The sequence below is a fragment of the Erigeron canadensis genome, chromosome 4 (assembly GCF_010389155.1).
Source record: "Erigeron canadensis isolate Cc75 chromosome 4, C_canadensis_v1, whole genome shotgun sequence".
Lineage (NCBI taxonomy): Eukaryota > Viridiplantae > Streptophyta > Magnoliopsida > Asterales > Asteraceae > Erigeron > Erigeron canadensis.
In genome coordinates this window covers 45,171,932-45,196,546 of record NC_057764.1, presented here as the reverse complement: position 1 = coordinate 45,196,546, position 24,615 = coordinate 45,171,932, and the positions used below count along the sequence as shown (strand labels likewise).

Below are 24,615 nucleotides of genomic sequence, written 5' to 3'. Positions count from 1 at the left end.
CGTACCATTGTTAGTAACTTAATATAGTATTATTATTAGTATTATTTTTCTTTAGGAGGGGATGCTCGTTTGAAAGTTTATGTAATACACCACCATATATGCTTTAAATTATGATGATTAATGTTAAGAAGTTATATTTTCGTACTATACGTATGTGTATGTTTCCCTCCTAGTTAAGCAAAGCTGATAAGACTTGGACTATTTTACATTTTAACAATGAGGTACCTTTTCGAGTAGCAATGGGTCCCTTCTATTTGGTGTGAAAAAACAATATTGCCTCTGTATGTGATAATCACGTGCAGACTTAACGACATCCACTAACGAAAATTCTCAAAATAGGGACCTCGTTGCAACTATACTTGAAAAGGGACCCCATTGCTAAAGTGCGTAAACCACACGGACCAATTTTGCAATTAACTCATGGAAATGTACACGCCGTAGAAAAATTACGTCAATCGATCGAGATATGCCACAAGTGAATATTTGCGACAAGAAATGAATCCTAATTTTCGGATGACCGATCCTTTTAATCTAGTCCATATAATGTCTTTTTCGGGAGCCAGAGGAAATGCATCTAAGGTACATCAATTAGTAGGTATGAAAGGATTAATGTCGGATCCCCAAGGTCAAATGATTGATTTACCCATTCAAAGATTATGAAATTAGCTAAGTTAGTACTAAATCATAACTATTGACTATAATCCAAAGGTTAAAATTGCTCCAACTTCATAGGTAAAGTCGGATCATCTCCACCATTGGATTAAATCAAGGGTTAATATTAGAACTTGATCATTTAATCATAACCATTGATTTAATCCAATTGTTAAAATATCTTTCTCTATTTAGTTCTAATTTTTCATATACTCTTTTTCTACCATCACTACCCTTAAATATTTATGTAAAGTTATGAGAACTAATTGTACAAACTTGCTGAAACTATCAATCGACACCACCTCCATCACCACCAATCACCTGTCACCGTCGCCATCACCGACCGCGCCACCACCAATCGTTACCTCCATCGCCATTATTACATCGTCACCGCCAATACCGTCGCACGCCAGCCACCCATCACCGCCACCACCATCACCATTACATCGCCGCATCGTGCGAGTACCCTTCTAGTTATTATTTTTTTATATGTGAAAGAACCCAAACTCATTTTAGGAAAAATAAGGATTTTTTTTTATCTGGGTCTCGATCTCGCCGAGGGGCATTATTGCCCCGTCGAGATCAAAAGTCAATGCTGAATCAAAACAATTGATCTTGTCGAGGGCCAAAAACCCCCTTGTCGAGATCACTATATAACCAGAATAGAATATCACTTTAACTCTTCTAAAGCATTGCAAACTCGCAGCATTTGATTTCCACACATCAAATCATTTTACTAAACATTCAAAAATGAGTTAAAGACACATTATTCAACATTCCAAAAACTTCATTTTGATCAAATATACCATTTATAACGAAATGGGTCGTTTACCCATTTTGTCATCAACCATGGGTAACCAAATACATTATGATACAAAAGACCATGACTCTAAACCATCTTTTACTGAAATATACATATCAAAACATTACCAATAACACTTCATATGGACCAAGAGCCATTAGTTAAAAGAAGATTGCTACGGTAACTATTCACCTTACCACTTTCGGTATTTAGCTAATACATCTAATATACATAAATTCAACTTGAAGTACTTGTCTTGCTTTTACTTCCGGGACAACCTATAAAAAGGGTAACAACTAAAAGAATAAGCCAAAGCTTAGTGAATACCATTGCATACGCTTATATACACGAAGTTTGGCAAAAACACAAAAGAGTATCACATGTAACCAATGGCATCGTCATACCATCACTTGCATACTCACCTTTGCACTAATAAAACATACATGGATCCATATACGCTAAACAATATACTCAAGAGGTTCTTAGACCTTATACTCAATACATCAAGAGGTTCTCATGCATCGTCTCAATTCAACTATGGGGTTCTTAAGCCGCGACTTCAAATTAGGCCCTAACGTCAAATCGATTACCACACACAGAATCCACCATCATATGGTAATCGACCCAACGTACATATAATCGTATGCAAGAGTACCCACCTCCTTCGCGACAACTAAATCCATGATGACCACACAAGAATAAAATTGTAGGTTGTACTTACACATGTGTATGATGAACGTGATGAAAAAAAAACAAATTTAAAAAGTCATCAAAAGTATATCGAATCGCATCTCTAATGAAAGAGGACGAAATTTCAAGACTATCCATGCTTTTTTTTTCTGTCTAACGATGTATGGTTTGTGAGATAAAAGTTTTTTTTAATGATTTATATATTTTTTGATTTAATAAGAGGAGAGAGAAAGAGAGTGCTGAACAACTTTTTTAATAATGACAAACGTGCCCTTCCTGATCTTGATAAATGGAGGGCCGAGATTGGTTCTCGCGTTCTTTTTTTAGTGGTTCTCAAAATAACTCACCTATATATATATATTAGGGTTGGTCTATCAAGACACCCGCCAATTCAACATAAACACCTACCCCACAACCCTTATGATCTTATACTTACACTGACTATAAAAGATAAAACGCCATACTCCCTGTATCAATGTATGTGGGTTGTATATGAGTGGATTCGTAAAAAAAAAAAAAAATCACTGCTACAGATCTATTAACAGTGCATCAAAATTTGTTAATATTGCATAAAAAAAGGACCATATCCGTTAACAATGTTAATAGTTCGTCAGAAAGCCCGACAATACCATTCAACCAGTATACACGCCTTGTATGGTGGGTATTTACTAGCAAATGAGGTGTTCTTATAGCAGGACCCAAAACTGAGTCAAAATTGTTACATTACTACATAAAATATATATAATAGTATAATAATAATAAGAAGAAATAAAACGTGAGAGAGGGGCGGGTTAATGGAATTCATAAGGGGGCGGAGTGGACAAGGCTTGGAGGTTGGTTAAGCTCGGTGAGGAAGGTTACACGACGACCTCTTCCACACAATTTGAATCACATAGTTCCAATACATGTTGGCTCGCTAGGCATGTATCTTTTTTACTGCAATAAATTTCCTCCTTTTTTTTTTTATTGTTATTAACTTTTAATATATATCTATGCAATAAACATTAGTTTTTTTAAAAATAAATTTACTTATAATTTCACTTTAAAACCCTGAAATTTGAGATTGTTTACAAATTAAATTTTAAGTTTTTAATGTTTTTTTTTCCTAAATCTTAATTCATGTCTTTGTATTTTTTTATTTTTATTTTTATCAATTAATGTATTTATTTCTTTATAAGGTATTTGTTATTTTTCCTGTTAATGTTAAGTTTTGTTTTTAAGCTATCATCCAGAAAGGTAAATTTTTATTTTGTATAAATATTATATTTTGTTTTTTTAATATTTTTACCTAAAAAAAATTGAGGGTTAGAATCTCATTATTACTTTTTATTTGGCTTGAAATTATTTGATATGGAGCAATTTGATTGGTAAGTGATGAGGGTATAGATTTTACCTCTTCCTCCCCTAATGGGTTATTTTTGGATATTTATTACGATCGAGTCCCATTGGATAATGCCCTAAAGTATACGCAATTACAAGATCCACACGATTTGTGTTGATCAGACATCTTCCAAAATGACAAATACGTATGGCTTGGGATATTTTTCTAAAGGGAGATAAGTGTCCCCACCCCAACCATGGACCAGTAGACCACTAAAGTCATTTCTAATGATATTTCTCTTCTTTCTTTCCATTTCAAATATCTCATATATATATATATACCTATATAACTTTTAAGTAAAATAAAATAAATATTAATGTAAAATAAATAAAATAATTTCGTCACTGAAGATCATCGTACATTATGAAAATCATTGTGTATCAATTGCTTCGTGAATCTCCGTGCATTAATTTAACCATGATCTACGAGTCAAGATCTTGTCTTATTTGTTTTACTTTAATATTTGTTTTATAACACTCAACCCTAACATAAATATATATATATACTACTTATTAAAGAAAATACCCCTATGTAATATTTTCATCTACCACCCTTAAAATATGTAATATTTTTACTTATATTACCCCTTAACATTAATGATTAAGTTATACTATCAATCCTTTATTTTTTAAAATATTCCCATTAATAATCTACATCAATCGACGTCTCATCTATCACAAATAGTCGCATCTACTACCACATCGTCACCGCCACGACTACCGCCTCATTGCGCGGGTAACGTGCTAGTATAGGCACAATCAAATAAGAACAACCTTCAAATATATACACGGTGGGAACACTTAAAAACTACATTTTGATGCATTAAAAGTCCATAAAACTAACATATTGCATAACTAATCATCATTATTTAAGTGTTTAACAATACATCGATCCGTCAAAATAAAAAAAATCACGTTTTTTGTTGGATGCATCATTTTGATGAATATGCATCCAAAATGGATGCACAAAACGAAAAACATGATAGCCACATATTCACTTTTCTCATATATATATACATATATAATATATATGGGGGACAATCAAATAAGAACAATCTTAAAATAAAAACGGTGAGAACACTTAAAAAACATCATTTTGATGCATTAAAAGTCCATAAAATAACATAGTGCATAACCAATTATCATTATTTAAGTGTATAGCAACACATTGGCCTGTCAAAATCAAGAAAATCATGTTTTTTGTTTTATGCATTCATCTTGGATGCATATTCTTCAAAATGATGAATTCACCAAAAAACGTGATTTTTTTGATTTTGACGGATCAATGTGTTGTTAAACACTCTAATGATGATAATTAGTTCTGCACTATGTTAGTTTTATGGACTTTTAATGCATCAAAATGATGTTTTTTAAGTGTTCTCACCGTTCTTATTTTAAGAATGTTCTCACCGGAGTGTTACCCTAATATAATATATATATATATATATATATATATATAAGTGAGTTATTTTATGACCAATTAGGACCACATCATAATCATCATCACCGACCACCACCACCACCACCATGATAGTCTACGAACAAAAACATGGTCCTCCGGCTCCGACGACCACCGTCGTCGCCAGAAAATCATGTTTCAGTTAACTTACACATGTGTAAGTTGTATATAACTTATACATGTGTAAGTTAACTTAAAAATGATTTTCCGGTGGTCCCCGTCGCCGGAAAATCATGGTTTGCCGAAAAATCATGGTGGTAGTCGGAGATGATTATGGTGGTGGTCGGAGATGATCATGGTGGTGTGTAAGTTACAAAAAACACATGTCCTAATTGGTCCTAAAATAAGGAGTGATCCTAAAATAACTTGCACACACACACACACACACACACATATATATAGGGGGATGAGAATATAAGGCTATCGGGTATCTAAGCTTAGGCGTGGAACACTCACATATTGTTTTTTTAGTCCATAAAAATCATGGGGGCCATGCATTTAATCATTAAACAAGAAATAATAAAATATTAGTATGTGAGGGGTTTCACACCTAGGCTTAGGTGTCGGACAACCTTATATTTCCTTTTCTCATATAATAATATATATATATATATATTATATATTATATATATAGTTTCCTTATTTTGAGAACTATTTTTTTGTAAGAACCATGAGAACTTTTAAATTATATATTTGTTCACATGTTTTTTTTTGTTCATTCACATGTGAATGAAAATGTTCACGTTTTTTGTTCATATGTGACAAACGGCTATATATAATGTTTAGGAAAAAAATTTCTTCTACAACATATGTTTTTATAACGTTTCACATGTGAATGAACAAAAACACCATGTGTTCCAATATGAAATTTAAGAGTTTTCACTGTTCTTACAACAAAATGGATTTTCAAAATAAGGGTTCCATATAAATGTATATATATATATAGGTGCAAGTTATTTTAGGACCAATTTTAGGGCATGTGTTTTTTGTAACTTACACACCACCATGAATATCTCCGACCACCACCATGATTTTCTGGCCACCGCGTCGCCGGAAAGTCTTAATGTTTTTATAAAAAAGTCTTGTATATCGTAGTAAATGATGATGGTGTGTAAGTTACAAAAAACATATGTCCTAATTAGTTCTAAAATAAGAAGTAGTCCTAAAATAACCCCTATATAGGGGTGGGTTTTAATTGAAGAGTATCTATCTATCTATCTATCCGTTTAAATAACTTTAACTTTCTTTACCACAAACTCAACTGTTATCGAACACATATATACGTCCGTGTACATCACTAGTTAAGTAACTTGGATTAATTAGGATTATTTTGGCAAACCCAAAAATAAAAATATGATGCTTTACTGATCCGTCATATAATTTTCATATATGTATATATATACTTGAGCTGATCAACTGTTTGTTATAATGAAAAATGAATAAGAAAATAAAGGATATTTAAAAAAAATTGAAAATCCTAAATTTTTCTACGGATCAACTGTTTGTATATAATTTCGATCAGCTCAAGTATACTATATATATAGGGTATATATATATATAGGGAAAAGTGAGTATGGGGTTGTTCCCCATCTAAGCTTAGATGAAGAATCCCTCACATACAAATATTTTATTATTTGTTTGAATTTAAAACATATACATGGCCCTCATGATTTTCATAATTATAAAACCAAATGTGAGGGGTTCCCCATCTAAGCTTAGATGGGGGACAACCTCATACTCACTTCCCCCATATATATATATATATATACTGTACCTGATCAACTGTTTGTATATAACTTCGATCAGCTCAAGTAATATGGACTGACCGGCTAGTTAATACTGTGTTGTATATATTGGAATACGGCAGGTATCTGTGTGCGGCAATGTGTGGGTGATAAAAGTTATCTTATCATCAACTAGGCAACTGGCTATATTTCATATCATCTGCTTGGGCAGGATATGCTTTTAATTAGTTATAGTAATTAGATATATTTTGTTACAAAGAAATTAAATTAAGTAGATCTAGCAAGCAAGCTTGTTCTAATTAATTGTACGATATATCATTGAAGCTAACTAGCTAGGGAGGCTCATCTCATACATCATCAGTCACATGCATACTACATATATATAGACAAAGAATTTGTGGCCTTTCCTTCTTAATTGTTGCTACCCCATATATTCACGTGAAGCCCTTGCATGCATGGCCACGCCCATCCTATCTCCTTTTCTTTCCTTTCCTTTCCTTTCCTTGTATATATATATATAGAAGAGATGTAATCCTCGATCTTCTATATCTCAATTACACCTACACACTGCACACAAAGAAAACACTGTCCAAATTTAGAAACATTGTGTCGATCAAAATGTTGATTCCAAGTAGTGTTATCGTAGTATTCTCCCTTCTTCTTGTCGGCTCATATGCATCAGTGCAAGACTTCTGTGTAGCCGATTTGTCGTTACCTGACACTCCTTCTGGCTTCCCTTGCAAAGATGCCAAGAAATTGAGCGTAGCTGATTTTGTCTTCTCTGGTCTTGGCAAAGCCGGGAACACGAGCAATATAATTAAGGCTGCTGTCACCCCAGCATTCACTGCCCAGTTTCCAGGTGTGAATGGGCTTGGGGTATCTCTAGCTAGGTTAGACCTAGCTGTGGGCGGGGTTATCCCGATGCACACTCACCCTGGAGCCTCAGAAGTATTGGTGGTCATCCAAGGGACTATCTGTGCTGGATTCATATCGTCATCTGCTAATACCGTCTACTTCAAGACATTGAACAAAGGAGATATTATGGTATTCCCACAAGGTCTGCTTCACTTCCAGATTAACTCTGGTAAGGGTCCAGCTCTCGCATTTGTTAGCTTCAGTAGTCCAGTGCCCGGGCTCCAGATCACCGACTTTGCTCTGTTTGCAAATGATTTGCCCACAGAGTTGGTGGTAGCCACAACTTTCCTCGATGCAGCACAAGTTAAGAAGCTCAAGGGTGTTCTTGGTGGCACCCATTAAATAGCTAGCTAGTTAGCTCTTGATTATCCAGGAAGATTGATGTTGTTGGTGGGGCGGTGTTGTCGTTATCCTTTGTTTGTTTATTTTGTAAGGTACCCAGCGTTTAGGTGTTTGGTGCTGTTGATTTATTTTTAAGAGGTTTCATTTTGTGTAAGCTTAGGACTCGGTGGTTTTGAATGTAAGCCAAAATGAGTGTTACCTAATTAACTGCTTATAAGCTTTGGAATAATATTTAAGCAGCAGCATTGTGGTTGTTTCTTATTTCCTCTCTCTATGTACATTCGCACCTGCACATTTCATTTACTACCTACTAAAAAAATTACATAATTACATTCAATTTAATTAGCAAACTAATGGTTTAACAAAAAGTGTAGCCAGCCAATTAATCAAACTAGTTATCTTCTTTCTTTGAAGGTTGAAGAAGAAGAAGAAAAAAACAGAGGATCTATATATACATTTGAATATAGCCAAAATATCACACTAATTACTATTGTAATACACATCTTAATTTGAGATTTCCTTTAATTGACGAGTAATGTAACTTTTGGGAAAGTTTGTTGAAGTGTGGCAGGCCGGTACATCGAATGAAAGAGTAAATTCCTGTTACATGGTTTGCCCTTAAGTGAAGTGTAATTGATGTAAAACAAAACTTTTATATGAGTCAGGATGAAATCAACAAACATGAATAATCTAATCAGATGTAATAATTAATTATAGAACACAAGTAGTATTACATAGCATCTATCAACGATCCTATACTCAAACTAAACCATACAGCCTGCGCCAATATTCTAAAATTTCAGACAGCTCTGCTCAAATTACTTGAAGGAATGATGCATGTCAATGAGACTGACCTTGTATCGATATGTATGCATATACATACATATATATATATACTTCACAAGATCGATCTGCAACTCTTGTTTTGTATTGATTTCACCTGTAATTGAACTTCTATGTTCTGCATTTCCCGACCTGCATTTCTGCTGCTTTACAAGTTTAAATCATATTCTGCATAGCGAATCCCTATTCATCATGTGCTCTATCGCAGATGCACCCAGGAAGCGGATTTGCATAAAAGCTCTCCTCCAGCTTTGGAAATTCACCTGCCTCCCTCATGTACGGACCTCCATCTCTGTTTACATGAAGCTTCTTCACTTGAGAACTGAATTCTTCCCATGTCTTCTTCCCTTCATCTAATTCATCCACAAGCTTAACAAAATTCATCCTGATACAAAACAAGTCGCTTTAGTTACTACTTTGGAACGCTGCTGGATTAGTTGTAATAACAGTATCACACTATATACCTGTCAGGATTGATGGTTGTCTTAAAATCTTCAAATCGCCTATGACCTTGAACCGCCTTTGCCATATTCCCATCATAAGTATAAACAAAAACATCGCTCTCAAGGGCAACAACATAATCCAAACCAGCCAGCATGTTCTGATGATTCCTGAAAGGCCTCAATTCTCTCTCAGTGGAAAGACTGAAATGTGAGTATATGTTGGGGAAATCTTGGTTGAGACTTTCCATTGTTCCTTTCCCGTATGCTTCGCCAGATACCAAGTAAATTCTGGCAGTGGATGGGAAACCCAACCCTTTAAGCAAAAGGGATGTCTCTCGAGGGGTCAAAGGGCACCCACCGAGCTGCCTTTTCTCTGTTCCGTCTATTTCTTTTTCCTTCCAATGACTCACTTCATATCTCATCCTACGCAGTTCGTCATCTTCTTCTGCTGTCAAATTGTAGCTACATCCCGTAAATGCAAGCATGTCTTTCTCGTACCTTCAAGGTAGAAGATAACATATTTAATTTATTTATCGCAAACAGAGTTTGAGCTTGTATTTCAAACTGTATCAATTGAGAAAATTTGGGAAAAAACTGATTATGATTCTAAATTTCTGATTATTTAGGGCCAATATAATCAGATTTGTAAGAAAACTGATAACCAAGGGATAGCCATTTCAACCCAGATACTTACGAATGGGTCGACTCAAGTTATGTTTTATGACTTAATCTAAATCTAATGGACCAAAATGATAAACAGAATGACGTAGTTCAAAAGGAAAAAAGGACAACGGGTCAGATGAGTCAAACCGGCTACAAGTAAAGTCGTCCAAGATGTATTTTTGATACATAAACCATCATAATCCATTTTTATTTACTGGTTAATTAATGTAACTATACGTAAAACGTAATCAATTTGACTATTTGCTTAAAAAGAGAACGACAGAGTGATACGAACGAATGGCTTGTATCAGATGATAAGAATAATAAGAAGGATAGGCTGGTATTTGAGAACCAGTAAACTCCTAAATTGATTAAACAAGAAAAATAAACTTCTTAATAATATTCCACACCTCAAAATTACAGCCCTAATATTCTATTTATACTAATCCTATAGCTTGGTTAACAAGCTAACTAAATAATAGTAATAATAATAAATATATCATAAATATTTCAATAAAATACTTTCCTAATAATAGTAATACTAATAATAATAAATAATATGGAGACGTATCACAGAGTGTTTTGGTCGACCTGACCCGTTTTGACCTGTTATCCGACCAGCCCACCTTTCAGATTAATGTAACATTATTCCTGGTATCTCTAGCCTTGAAGTGCCAGACTATTTAATTCTAATTCTAGAAGCGACAATAAGAACTTTGAGAGCACACGTATAAGGGTATGTTGAAGGCATTGGGGATTGCGAGCTCAGAAGATTTTGCAACTAAAGAAAAAGATTGGATGATAGATACCTTAAATGCAAAGCAAGATATGGGCCTCCGTCTCGTCGCATTCTTGCAACCAAAGTCTTTCCTAATTCCTCAATGGGTGCTGAATACTTTAGCGCCATGTAATTAACACGACATCTTAACTTCTGAATAGAGTTTGGGATGCCATTGTTGGCGATTCTGGAATCAGTATGAGTGAAATACACAACTTTGTGATGTTTCAGAAGTGGTACGATCTCCATTTTGTAATAACTAACCTGGGAACAAACAGTAAAAGCTGAATCTCAAGAGAACACAACTTCACAAAAGGCAAGGTCCATAGTATTAACAAAAGTCAATGATCAAACCTTTGACCATGAAACAGGAGTCTTGGCAAAAGGCTCAAGTCCTGCATACTCAGGTGGCAGTGATTCCACGATGTGGACATCATCTTTCAAGGTTTCAATGAAATGTTGCCAGTCAAACAGATCTTTGAATCCACTGAACATGCGTACAATCCAAACCAAGAGCAAAAGAGAACCATGTTAACCACAACACAGCCAGAATATCCATTGGAAGGGAGTTGATATATACTAACTGATTTTAACTTTTTACGTTTGTGAGGTGAAAACTCTTAGAATACATACCTCTCATCAGCCCAGTAGGACGTGTGATCAAGGGATGGAAGGACTAATGTGGCCTTCATTATCTTAGCAACAGCAACCATATCACATATCTGCACTACAAATCTATTATTAGAATGAACGAATTGATAGATAAAAACTTTAGAATGGCAACTCAAATTCTGTATTTATTAGAACAGAAGTATAGCGGACCCCAAATCTCATCTGATTCAAGCCTCCATTTGCATTGATAAGAAGGTAGCCGTTTGTCTTCTCATCCAACTCTGCAATATGAGGAACAGGGTCAACAAATTGATCCACAGAGATCAATGGTTATAGTCAGTTTTCATGTGGATACTTACTCTTATGACTTTTTGAATGGTCAACACACTGCGTGTAACTACCGCTACTAGGCTTGGTCCATATACCTGTTGACTAAAATCATTGGGTTTCATAAAATGTGTATTCCATTGATCATCAATGAGAAGAAAGAAGTCGCAAAATATTTGTACAAGTTCAGGGTGTATAGACACTTACATAATCATCATGATTCTGATCATCAAATATACTAGAAGATACCATCGTTAGAGTTTGTTTCACATAGTTTTCTTTAACTTGAACATAATGATTCTCATCACCTTGATATTCATTGTTGTGAGAATTTGGATCCTTTATGTTGTTATGGGGGACTGATGAATCCCAGTAATCCTAATATGGAAATTATACAATAGCTAAGGACAATCCAGTGACGGTGACAAATTAGTGGAAAAACCTAAAATTGTATATTATGAGGACACAAAAAGAGTAATGCCTGTATACGAAAAAGTAGTCATCCTGCTGCTTTGATATAAGAATAAAATTTAAAATGATAAAGGTTGTTCAACTAATGCACATATTTAGGAGGCTAAATTTAGGCAAATAAGAACGGTGAGAACACTTAAAAACATCATTTTGATGCATTAAAAGTTCATAAAACTAACTTAGTGCATAACTTATTATCATTATTTAAGTGTATAACAACACATTGATCCGTCAAAATCAACAAGGGTGGAGCCAGGATTTCGAGTTGGCGGGGGCTAAGTGACGAAATATGTACTCCGAACAATTTTAGCGAAATTGGTCCCAATACCGTCAAGACAATACACGGGGGAGGTTGAGATGTAGATATCCTTACCCCTATAAAAGGTAAAGAGCCTCTTTCGAGGTTCTACCAAAGATACAAAAGAACATCCAAGTCTTGTTAGGCATGAGGATCGAACCCTTAACCTCTGTATCAAGAGGCAAGGGCTTCAACCATTTATTCCACTACAAAAAAAAGTTCATTTGTTCACACTTTGTTATAAAAAATGTGAAAAATTTTACGAATTTAATCACATATAAAAATGTGTAGAAAAAAGTTACATTTAAAAGTGTGAATAAATTTCAAAAGTTATAAGTGTGAACAATTGTCAAATATTTTCACACTTAAAAATGTGAAAGCCAATTTGTAACACATGATTTCTTCACACTCTCCATGTGTAAAGAAAATAAGTGTTACAAATTAACTTTCACATTCTTAAGTGTGAACAATTGATATATTTTTACACACTTGAAAGTGTAAACTTTCTTTTTTACATGTATAAGTGTGAAAATATTGTGATTTTTAAAATTTCTTCACACTTTGAAATGTAAATTATTTTTACACACTTTTAAATGTGAATAAATTAACAAAAAATTTCACACTTTTTAAAGATGTGGAAAAACAAGTGTGAGGAAATGACAAATTTCTTGTAGTGTTCGACCAAGTTAGTTTTGTTATTAAAAAGTATCTAACTTGTTATTAAAAATTATATTCAGAATGATAATATTTATTTTGAAACAGAAAATATTTGTTTTTAACAAAAGAAATCGTAAAACTTCTGAGTCAATGTTAAAAGGCAATTTTAAGGGCAGATTACTCATTAGTGTATATCAGTATAAGGTTTAAAAGGTGTTTTTAATTTGTACGGAGTAATACGAAAGATGCTTTTGGCCAAGTTGAGGCTAAAGTTGTGTAATATAAAGTATAAGGGTTAAAATGTATTTTTATCCACACTTAAGGGTCTTACTAATAAAAATAAAAAGATGTCTTCTTCCTCACTGAGTTATCCTGTTTTTCTTCCATTAACAGATACATCTCCATTTTATCTATCAGCCATAGAGTAATATTGTAAAGAAAAATATGAGTTGTTGAGGGGGACCAAGCACCCCCTAGTCCCCCCTCTCCCTCCGCCACTAAAAATCAAGAAAATCATGTTTTTTGTTTTGTGCATCCATCTTGGATGCATATTCTTCAAAATGATGCATCCACCAAAACACGTGATTTTTTCAATTTTGACGGATCAATGTGTTGTTAAACACTTAAATAATGATAATTAGTTATGTACTATGTTAGTTTTATGGACTTTTAATGCATCAAAATGATGTTTATCAAGTGTTCTCACAGTTCTTATTTTAAGACTATATATTAATATATATATATATATATATATATATATATATATATATGTAGCATCACCTTCTTTACACAAGTTTGTTCAAATATGACATGGAATAAAAGACTAGGCAAGAATAATATGTTGATGATGGATAATTAGATAAGATTGAAAAATAGAAGAAGAAGAAGAAGAAGAAGAAGCTATACCTGATGATGATTAACAGAAAACAGCTTCAAGATTCCCAAAACAAACAACGTACTCATCATCATCACCATCCACCTCCACCTCCACCCGCATATCATCAATGTCAATCTTTTCTTAATATGATTATTATTAATATTATTATTATTATTATTGTCTTTGTCTGATGATGATAATAATAATAATGGATGTAACCCCAAACGATCACTTCTCTTGGTCAATCGATGCTGCTGCTTCCTTTCAGGAATGGAATCAAACAACAACCCCCCGGCGGCGGCGGCGGCGGTTTCAGATGTAGGCGAGTTAAGAAGAACATCGATCTCGTGGTGACCGCGTTTGAATGATTGAGCACGTCGAGTCATTGGACCAGAGTACCTCGGGCTGCTGTTAACTCCTCCTCCTCCACCAGTTGAGGAGTTGCCGTAATTGGCCATGTCTTTACTTCCTTTGTAATGTAATTTATATGTTTTGTGGGAAGGAAGGAGGGAAGGGGGATCCAAATCGAATTAAATGTTTTGTTGGCAGATCGATCGATGGATCTTCTTCTTGTTATTGTTTGATGGATGTGTGTAATGTAATTTATATGTACCAGGCAGGCTGGCTGGATGGATGGATGGCTGGATTTGCCTCAGTGATCACCGATGACGATGATCGCCTACTCATACTAGTCGTGAAATTTAGTGTGAATACGAGTTAAGTTTATGTCTTCAATTCTCCTTTTTCTCCGTTTTAGTGCTAAAATTTACCCATATATCTTTACTCCTATCTAAAAGTGGTGATATTAGTACCACATTTTTTTATTAAGGTAATACTGCATGATTGTGGTATATTAATCGTTGTGGTACTAATATCATCTCCCTATCTAAAAAATTACACTTTAAAAAGTTGTTAATTTTTATTTTAGGTAATTTTACTTTTGAATTACCCTTCTTTCTATCTAGATTTATAGCTATATTTCCTTATAAAAAAAAAGCTCCTTTTAATTTTAGATAATTCTATCTTTGAATTACCAGAATTGCCCTTAACTTTTTATGTTTAACCCTTAATAAATTAATTTACATTCTAAATCTTTATATTAATAATTAACACTTTAAGCCCTAATCTTTTAAAAATTTCCACTATCACAATTAAATCAACCTACACTAGACACCACGAATAATACCATCACCGACACCACTAGGCCGCCTTCCCCACCACTGTCGCCGCATTGTGCGGATACATGCTCGTCTTTAATAAACGAATCAAATTAAGTAAATTTCTCAACAAAAAAAACATATATTTTTTTATATCACTTTTATTTTATTTTTGATATTTGTTTGTGTCTGTTTATTATTCGATATTAAATTGTTAAATTATTGTTATTTTTCATATCTTTAACTTAGTTTGTTGTCAATTGTAATTTGATTATGGCTTTTTCTTATATTACAAAATAGTTTATTCTTTTAAATTTGTTTTATTCATGTTTTGTTATTTATCATCTGTTTTGTTATTTATTATATATCTTGATATTTACCTTTGATATATATATATATTAGTCTTAATACTCGTACGATGTACGGTATCTATATAAATTGTATCATAAACAAATTTGAATTGCCACATACATGATTCGTGAGTATGAAATAGATTGTGACTAAAATACCTAAATTATAATAAACAACAATAAATATAATATATGTTGGTTAGAGTTTTAGATCTACCTTAAATTTTTACAATTGCATCAAAATCGAAATTTGTAATGACATATAATAATAATAATAATAATAATAATAATAATAATAATAATAATAATAATAATAATAATAAACTCTTTTGATTTATCCTTGGTATATTTGACAGCTCCGAAAATTTGTTTTTTTAAAAAAAAAAGACACATAAACCTTTGGTTTCAATATGGTCGACGACAAAATGCTTTCAATTGCTCAAACCCTTTTTCCTTTAATTAGTTTACAAATTGAATCAAATTAAAGATCTAACATATATATAGATATGTTAATATCATTATCCGATTAGGAGATGGTATATTAAAATAAGGAATTTATTAGTTTAAGGAATTTTTGAATTTATATTTTTAATTAATATCACTAAAATGACACGGGTCGGTTTAGTAAAGTGTCACATGTTGATGAACAAAGGTTTCAATCCTGTTTTAGTTTATTGGTAGATGGGAAAGGGGAATATAAGGTTGTCCGACACCTAAACTTAGGTTTGGAACCCCTCATATACTAATAGTTTTATTATTTATTGTTTAATGAGTAAATTCCTGGGCCCCCATGATTTTTTTATGGTTTAAAAAATAAATATGTGAGTATTCGCCATCTAAGCTTAGGTACCTAACAGCCTTATGTTCTCATCCTCATATATATATATATATATATTGAAACTATCCGTCTATCGGACGGGCTTGAATAAGGATGTGCATGGTTGAAACCCGGCCGACCCGGCAAAACCCGACCCGACCTGCGACCCGTGAAAGCATGAAAAGTGAAATCGTGACCCGGCCTGTGAAGGTTCGGGCGGGTCACGGGTTTCCTTCACAATTTTTCGGTTTTTGGCCCGTTAGTGTTTCGGGTGAGTTGGTTCCGAGCCGGGTCACGTGTTTCGGTCCAAATGCTCATCCCAATGCCTGAAGACTAGTATTATTAGGTAGTAAGTATTACTTCCATTACGGTAGAAAATTTTGCAAGGGTCAACGGTTGGATATAGACCTTGAAATTTGACCAATATGGTAATTATCCTGTGAATGTATCGAACAAGAGATCTAGCATCACTTCACATTTTGTGAAAAATGAGTAATCGTGAGCTTACGTCTAAGAAACCAACTCCGGCGAGCAACTCTTAAGTAAACTTTTGCTGCTACTGTTGTCTGGATAATTAACCTCCAATTCCATGAAATAATTGAAAAGACCCAAATCTATAATAATGAACTCCTATAGTGCACGTTATTTGTAAGCACACTTTTGGTTGAACCATTTTTGTTGATTGTGGGTTATTGAGTTCTTCGGAATTCAGATATAAAAGCCCGTGGGCTTATCTAGTACATTAACAAAATGCAGAGAAAGGAAACTCAACTACTTGGATCATGCATGAAAATACATATGAAGTACAAAATAACTGCATATCATATATACTTGTGTGCTTCTTTTTGCATACCAGAGAAGATTTACAAATACGCTTTCATAGGATCACCCCATTTATGTATGAAAGTTCACACCTTACTCACATATTCGGACCATTAATTAGTTAATACAAGTTGACAATATAATGCTTTTTTTTACAAAGGACCTTGTCCATGGAAACGGAATGGTTTGATTCAATATAGGCATCCATCTGATGGAGATGTCTAGGCAACAATAGGGTACGATGCACACGTTGCCACACCTGCATTGAATTGCATCGACAACTATCACTGTTAGCTTTTTACAATACGTCAATAACATAATTCTCAGACCAAATCATTCATTCTTAAAAATTCATCCATTCTTGTTGGTACCTTAATTTCATGGTTTTAATTCTATATCTTTCTCTCATTGTTGTTTTATTATTATATCACCGGTCATAATACTTAGGTTTTGTATAATTGAATCGAGCAATTAGGTTCACAAACAATTACAAACACATTTTTACAAAATATGTGGCAACTTAGGTGTACCAATTAAGTAAAGCTATTTTCTCTTTTTATATTCTCTCTTTATTTCATTGATGATACACCAATTTGTAGAGATTTGTTTGTAATTTGTTAGTAAGTTAGCATTTATCTATTAAATTTTCATCATATGGGAAATGACATACCACACATGTTTTTGCCCATCTCCATCTTAAAGTAACCGTTCAAACCCCAATCTGCTCCCCATGAGTTCTTAATGAGCCAGTATGGAATACCATCTTCAACACCATATCCAACGGCAACAACCGCATGGTTCACATCCTGTTGTTGAATCAATAATCCAGTAATAGAACACATACAAACAAACAAATTTATATATATATATATATATAAATACTTTTAAGAACTTTTTAAATCAAACTCAATCATTGATTATTCTTTATTCTTTACATGGTGATTGTTTTTTGAGTTGTTCAATACAATTATGTGGAGACATGGATTCTATGATCACATGTGCATGAATAGTACTATGAGCATATGTATGTAAGTCGATCATATGTATGCAAGTATTTTGTAAATAAATGTTTTCATGAGATAGGGGACGATCAAATGCATACACATAGTCATACTAACATTTGTAAGCAATTATATAGTCATATTTAACATATGTAAACAATCATATACGAGTAGTAAATAAATCTAATTTAAAGAAAGTTCTTAATGGTTCCTAATTATTAGCGTTCCTAATATAACCTTTCCCATATTCATGGTTCGCAATATTCGGTAGATCAGATTGATAGAAACATCATATTAAACGTTTTTATTTATTACTCCGTATATTTTATTATATGAAAAAGAAACTCACCATGGGATCACTGCCGCAGTTGTCACTTGTGAAAACTCCTCCGGTGTAAAGTCTGAAGTTCGAAATCACCTGAAATGCCACACTCACTGGACGAACAACACCCACCGCATGCTTTAATTCATCCTCAGCACCCTATAATAAACAAATTACTAGTTATAATATATATATATATATATATATATATATTCATTTTCGTTATCACCCAACCATTGGGTTACAGCCTAGTGTCCACGTGTGGGACCATATGTCCCCCTAAAAAGCGGCTCGGTGCTGAAATAGGTGGGGGTTCGAATCTTTGTTCCCTAACCAAAGTTTATGGGTTTCACCGCTAGTCAGCATTGCAGGAATGCTAGACTCGAAGGAAAAATTCCTTAACGGGACTAAGGTTGCCGGACATTTACCCTTTTATCAATTTCATTATCACCCTTGACTGTATTGTGTGTATATATACATTACCATGGTGATGTTGACGGCATCAAGGACACGGACTGCAGCATTCTCGGATGAGTATTTGCAAGCACCGTCTTTTCCAGTATAAGGATATGCTTCCTCAGAGTCAAGCCCACCATTGTATTTGATGTACTCGTAAGCTTGGGAAGGCAACCCACCATTGCAGCCAAAGTTATTAAAATTGCCGGCACAGTCTACAAGTTGTTGCTCAGACAAAGAAACTGACTTCCCATATGCTTGGGCATAAGCAGCCTCAAGGGCTCCAGTTGTGCTATATTTATATATTAAACAAAAAAAATGAAGAATGATTGAAATCAACATTTTTCTACTAATTTAACCTTTCATTCAGTTGACAAGGTCTTGAGTGAGCCTAATTAATGCAGAAGATAAACCTGAATGTCCAACAAGATCCACATGATCCTTGATTCTTGACCGGGCTCACAATTCCTGTTTTCCTCCAATCTTGCTGCAATGCATTATGGATATATATAGAAATTAATAAGTGAACATATATAATTGTGAAACAATTAGGCATAACCTACCCTTTTAATCCCTGACAAGGTGATAACAATCAATTAGACAATTGAAATAAGTAGTCGATTTCATAATTCAGAGATTATTCTTTTGTTGATCAATCATATCCTTTTTATTATTTTTATACAAATCTAGGTTTAGACTTATTAGTTGGTTTCGTAAGAAGGGAAACAGATAAGGATCTTAGGCAAGCAGTAGTATACCGCCAAAGGAAGGACAACATCAGTGAGTTTGTGATTGCCCTTTTTAGTAGCAGAGCAGTGTTGGGCGGCTCCGAGTTTGTCTTTGCTGAATTCTTCCCATGTCATATCAGCAAACTCTGTTGCAAGCAGTGACCAATAATAAAATAAAAATAAATACTTAAGATGATTTGACACATGAAGCAATCAATCAATCAATAGGGATATATATATAAATATATAATATATAATGTGTGAACTACAAATACGGAGAGAACCGTGAGAACCATTAGCTTTCCTCTTTTTTTGTTTTTTGTGGTTCTTTCTTTTTTTAATTTTTACTTTTCATTTTTTGAAATTTTTTTTTTGTTTTTTATTTTATTTTAACAAAAACCCATTCCAAAAAAAAAATTAAAAAATTTTTTTTAAAAAAAAATCATATGGGTTACGTGTTAAGAAAACGTATGGATACGGTACGGGCGTTGCCCTCATCCGTTTTAAAGGGGTTGTCACCAGACGCATATGAGAACGGTATGGATTTGATGGGGGGCGATTCAAGAGATGGTGACGGTTGTTACGGTACGGGCGTAACCCTTAATTCTAAGGGCAAAACCCTTAGAGAGGATTTTTCAATGGTTCTCACGGTTCTCAGCATATATATTGGTTCTCACTTGATCCCTTCACTATATATATATATATGTATATATAATGAAAAGTTATTTTGATAACCCTTTTTTTTGTGAGAACCTTTGAGAATTCTTGATCACATGTGCACAAATATTGTTATGATCACATATATTGCTATGTTCTCAAAGGATCTCGCAAAAAAAAAAGGTTCTCAAAATAACTTTACCCTATATATATATATATAGGTGCAAGTTATTTTAGGACCACTTATTTTAGGACCAATTTTAGGACATGTATCTGTTGTAACTTACACACCACCATGATTTTCCAGCCACTGCGTTGCCGGAAAATCAACTTACACATGTGTAAGTTAACTTACACATGATTTTCCGGTGGGTCTGTCGCCGGAAAGTCTTAGTGTTTTTACAAAACAGTCTTGTATATCGTGTATATCGTAGTAGATGATGATGGTGGTGTATAAGTTACAAAAAACACATGTCCTAATTGGTCCTAAAATAAGAGGTGTTCCTAAAATAACCCATCCCTATATATATATATATATATATATATATATATATGTATTATGTCTATGTACATGGACGGAACTTAATAAGGGTCAAGCATGAGAAAGGGAGAGAGATACAAGTTTAAAATTGGATAAGAAAAATTAAAAAGCGTATCCTTAATTAAGCTTGATACGTAGATATTATGTGATGTAGCTGCTGAATATAGTGTCTCTACGGGATCGTTACCGTTTGTTTTATCATGGGGTACCTATGAGTGAGAATATGAATAGGGTCAAAGCTTGGGATCCTATTATCAGTATTTTGGAACAGATGGTTTTAAACGTCTTAGTTTTGCTATACAAAAAGTATTGTCTGTGCAGCTTGTTGTCCGTTTGTCTTTTATTTCTATGTAAATTACAAAGGCTGATATTAACTTAAAGAGTGGATTAAAAAGAAAAAGAGAAGTGAAATCATGGAATATAAAGTAGTAATCTAATTAAGGAAAGGACAAAATAATTTCTGGCAAAAGAAATGAAAAGGTATAATAAGGAAGTGTATACCGTTGAGTCCAAGAGTGTAAGGGAGGCCCTTGTTATTATGTGATCGGATGGTCTCCAAACTATCTACAAATATAGAATACCTTCGCTTCATCTCATCCTCCCCACTTTCATATTTCCTTCCATACCTGTTTGTATATATATACTTATTCACTTCATTTCAATTCTTCTATTACTTTCAAAACTACTACGAGGTAGTAATTAAACAAAACAGCATGAATGAATATATATATATAGTGGAAATGGAAAAGGAGAAGAAAATAGAAACGGACCTGTGAGCGAAACGAGCAAAGGTGAGAGCGTGAGGAGTGTGACCAATAATTTTGAGAACACGAGTCTCCATCTCATGTAGTTGATCGCCAGATGAGTGGTCTACTACTTGTCTGATGATCACCTTCTCATCATCGGTATACGATCCCCCAGCAGCACAGCCCCCCACCATCAGGACTAACACCACCGCCGCCCACCACAACGCCATATGTTGTTTGACTTTTTTTTTTCTTAACTATCTCAGATTGATATTAGAATTAGAGTGAATGTTTTTATTTATTTATAGCAATAAGGAGTGGAGGAGAATGGATCAATCAAGGATAGATCGATTATTTGATTGATTACGCTCATTCATTTGATAAATTCAATGAAAGGTACCCATTTCTTGTCTTCTTCTTCCTTTTAAACATAAAAAAATACAAAATTCTACTCAATAAATATCTTCCATCTGTATGATTGATATGAGCCTGTGGGACCCTCCGGCCTTAGCAACATGGGTTATTTTTTTCGACCAATTTTTTTTTTCTATCCCGACCAACCCCGCTGCTAAAGGCGTTGTACGAAAAGCAAGACTGTCAGGTACTTTTGGTAAACTTTTGACTTTCGACCCCTACCTTTAGCAGTGATATCGGGTTACTTGATTAAAACAAATTATAATAAATGGTCCTACTAACCAATTTTTTACTATCCTTTATCAACCCTATTACACTAACACTCAAAAAACCTTTCTTATACCTTTTCATTGAGCAGGTATTCCGGTAACCTTTTTTTCCGACCATCATTCCGATGTGTCTTTAGCAACGATATTCAAGTATGTATACATTATTGTTATTGTTATTATTATTATTTATTATATTTATTTTTCTGTTTTTTTATGTTAAAATGAAACACATGATGTGCTGATTATTGGATCCTAAACAAGTGAAGTAGAAAACGTTAGCTAAAATTGAACATATTGAAGTTTTTAAAAGTGTAATTTTAGTGCATACAACCTCCTAAACCTCCTAATGAAGCTTCTGTAAGACAAATTCAACTAGACCCACACAAATTAATTATGTACTTCAACTCAAACCCATTTTGACTTGTTATCCTTCCGGCTTAGTTGATCGGTAGTATTCTATGTTGGATTTTTTAATAGAACACACACACAATTTGGAAACTCAAGTGATTTTTGATTGATGATAACTGATACGAATTACATAGACCAAGCACCCCAAATACTTAAATAGTAAAAAGACTCCTAAAAATACTGAAACTAACTGCTACAGATAAGGCCATGTGGGCATCCCCACTTGACCCATTATTTAGATAACTGAAATACATGGAAATAGATAGGCACGTGGGTGAACGTGTGAAGACTTATTCTTCTTGGTCACATGTAGCAAACTTGAGTACATAGTAGGTTGACTCACTTCTCATCATCCCCACTTGAGTCAAACTGTCCCACTCCAAGAGACCACCTAAAGTACACAAACTTCTCTTTAGTCAAAGATTTTGTGAGGCCATCTGCTAACTGATCGTGAGTTCCACAAAATTCCAGAGATATAACTTTCTTCTCAATCATTTCTCTAATGTAATGATACTTTAACTCAATATGCTTTAACCGACTGTGATGAACCGGATTTTTTGACAAACTGATAGCTGATTTGTTATCACAGTAAACAACAGTTGGTTCCTTCTGAGTTAGCCCCATATCATCAAGAACACGCCTTAACCAAACAGCTTGACATGTAGCTCCAGTAGCAGCAATGTACTCAGCCTCCGTGCTTGATAAGGCTACCTTACGTTGTTTTTTTGAACACCAAGAAACTGCACCACTTCCCAAAGTAAACATATAGGCAGAGATACTTTTCCTATCGTCTATGCTACTCGCCCAATCACTATCACTATAACCAACCAAAGAAACATTGCTTCCTTTAGAATACCAAATCCCATACTCAATAGTACCTGCAACATACTTAAGTATTCGACGAGCTGCTCCCATGTGAAATTTGGAAGGACTATGCATGAATCGTGAAATAATACTAACACTATAAGCCAAGTTAGGCCTAGTGTGAGTCAAGTAGATCAGCCCTCCAACCATACTTCGAAATACTTCCTCATTGGCTTGTTCGACTCCATCATTGATCGACAACTTCTCATTATAATTCATAGGACTTGGCTGCACTTTATCTGTCGAGGTGCAAAACTTGGTAATGAGACTTTGAGCATACGCTTTTTGATGTAAAAAAATTCCATCCTCTACTTGTTCAACTTCCAGACCAAGAAACAATTTGAGCAACCCCAAATCTGTCATCTCAAAAGCATCTTTCATACTTTGTTTAAACTCGTGCACAAGTTCAATACATGAAGCAGTACAAATAATATCATCAAAATAGAGACAAACATAAATGATATCACCTGTTTTGGTGTGCTTGATGTATAAAGTGGGTTCACTTTGACTTTTCTGAAATCCATTGTCTTCAAAATACTTGTCAATTTTAGCATACCAAGCTCGTGGAGCTTGTTTCAACCCATACAACGCCTTGTATAGCTTGTACACCATTTCTGGATGCTCTTGTGACACGAATCCTTCGGGTTGATCAATGTAAATTTCTTCAGAAAGCTCACCATTTAAAAAGGCTGATTTCACATCAAGTTGGTGGACACTTCACCCCTTCTGAGCAGCAACTGAGACAACCAACCTAATGGTTTCAAATCGAGCAACTGGCGCAAATGTTTCTTGGAAATCAATACCTGGTTGCTGAGCATACCCTTTAGCCACGAGACGGGCTTTATGTTTCAGAACATTCCCATTGGAATCCATCTTTGTTTTGAACAACCATTTTACGGGAACAGATTTTCTTCCAGGAGGTAAAGACATCAATTCCAAAGTACAGTTCCTTTCAATAGCTTGAATCTCCAATTTCATTGCTTGCACCCACTGATCAGATTGTGATGCCTGAGAATATGTTAAAGGGTCCGTAGCATTTAGAGCAAATTGACAAGTGAGAAGCTCACTCTCACTATCCGAAAGACCCTCTCCAGTTACATATTCTTGCAT

General features: G+C 34.2%; 4 protein-coding genes across 4 annotated transcripts; 1 reads left to right on the top strand and 3 right to left on the bottom strand.

The window, feature by feature from the left end:
* Positions 1-7,261: 7,261 nt before the first annotated feature.
* On the top strand, positions 7,262-8,245 carry LOC122598606 (auxin-binding protein ABP20-like). The gene has a single exon (XM_043771193.1). The coding sequence runs from the start codon at positions 7,346-7,348 to the stop codon at positions 7,982-7,984; it is 639 nt and encodes a 212-aa protein (XP_043627128.1). The 5' UTR covers positions 7,262-7,345; the 3' UTR covers positions 7,985-8,245.
* A 425-nt stretch (positions 8,246-8,670) lies between these two features.
* On the bottom strand, positions 8,671-14,683 carry LOC122598605 (O-fucosyltransferase 35-like). Its single transcript, XM_043771192.1, has 9 exons — positions 13,983-14,683; positions 11,858-12,028; positions 11,683-11,755; positions 11,534-11,604; positions 11,345-11,433; positions 11,066-11,198; positions 10,743-10,975; positions 9,292-9,768; positions 8,671-9,212 (listed from the first exon to the last, which is right to left on the bottom strand). Exons 1-9 carry the CDS (start codon positions 14,409-14,411, stop codon positions 9,011-9,013), a joined length of 1,878 nt encoding a protein of 625 aa, XP_043627127.1. The 5' UTR covers positions 14,412-14,683; the 3' UTR covers positions 8,671-9,010.
* Positions 14,684-17,076: 2,393 nt separating this feature from the next.
* On the bottom strand, positions 17,077-21,836 carry LOC122594952 (thiol protease aleurain-like). Its single transcript, XM_043767234.1, has 8 exons — positions 21,575-21,836; positions 21,306-21,430; positions 19,637-19,752; positions 19,292-19,365; positions 18,906-19,170; positions 18,450-18,581; positions 17,770-17,905; positions 17,077-17,358 (listed from the first exon to the last, which is right to left on the bottom strand). The coding sequence occupies exons 1-8, from the start codon at positions 21,778-21,780 to the stop codon at positions 17,321-17,323; spliced, it is 1,092 nt and encodes a 363-aa protein (XP_043623169.1). The 5' UTR covers positions 21,781-21,836; the 3' UTR covers positions 17,077-17,320.
* A 2,386-nt stretch (positions 21,837-24,222) lies between these two features.
* On the bottom strand, positions 24,223-24,615 carry LOC122597718 (uncharacterized mitochondrial protein AtMg00820-like). Its single transcript, XM_043770284.1, has one exon. The coding sequence runs from the start codon at positions 24,613-24,615 to the stop codon at positions 24,223-24,225; it is 393 nt and encodes a 130-aa protein (XP_043626219.1).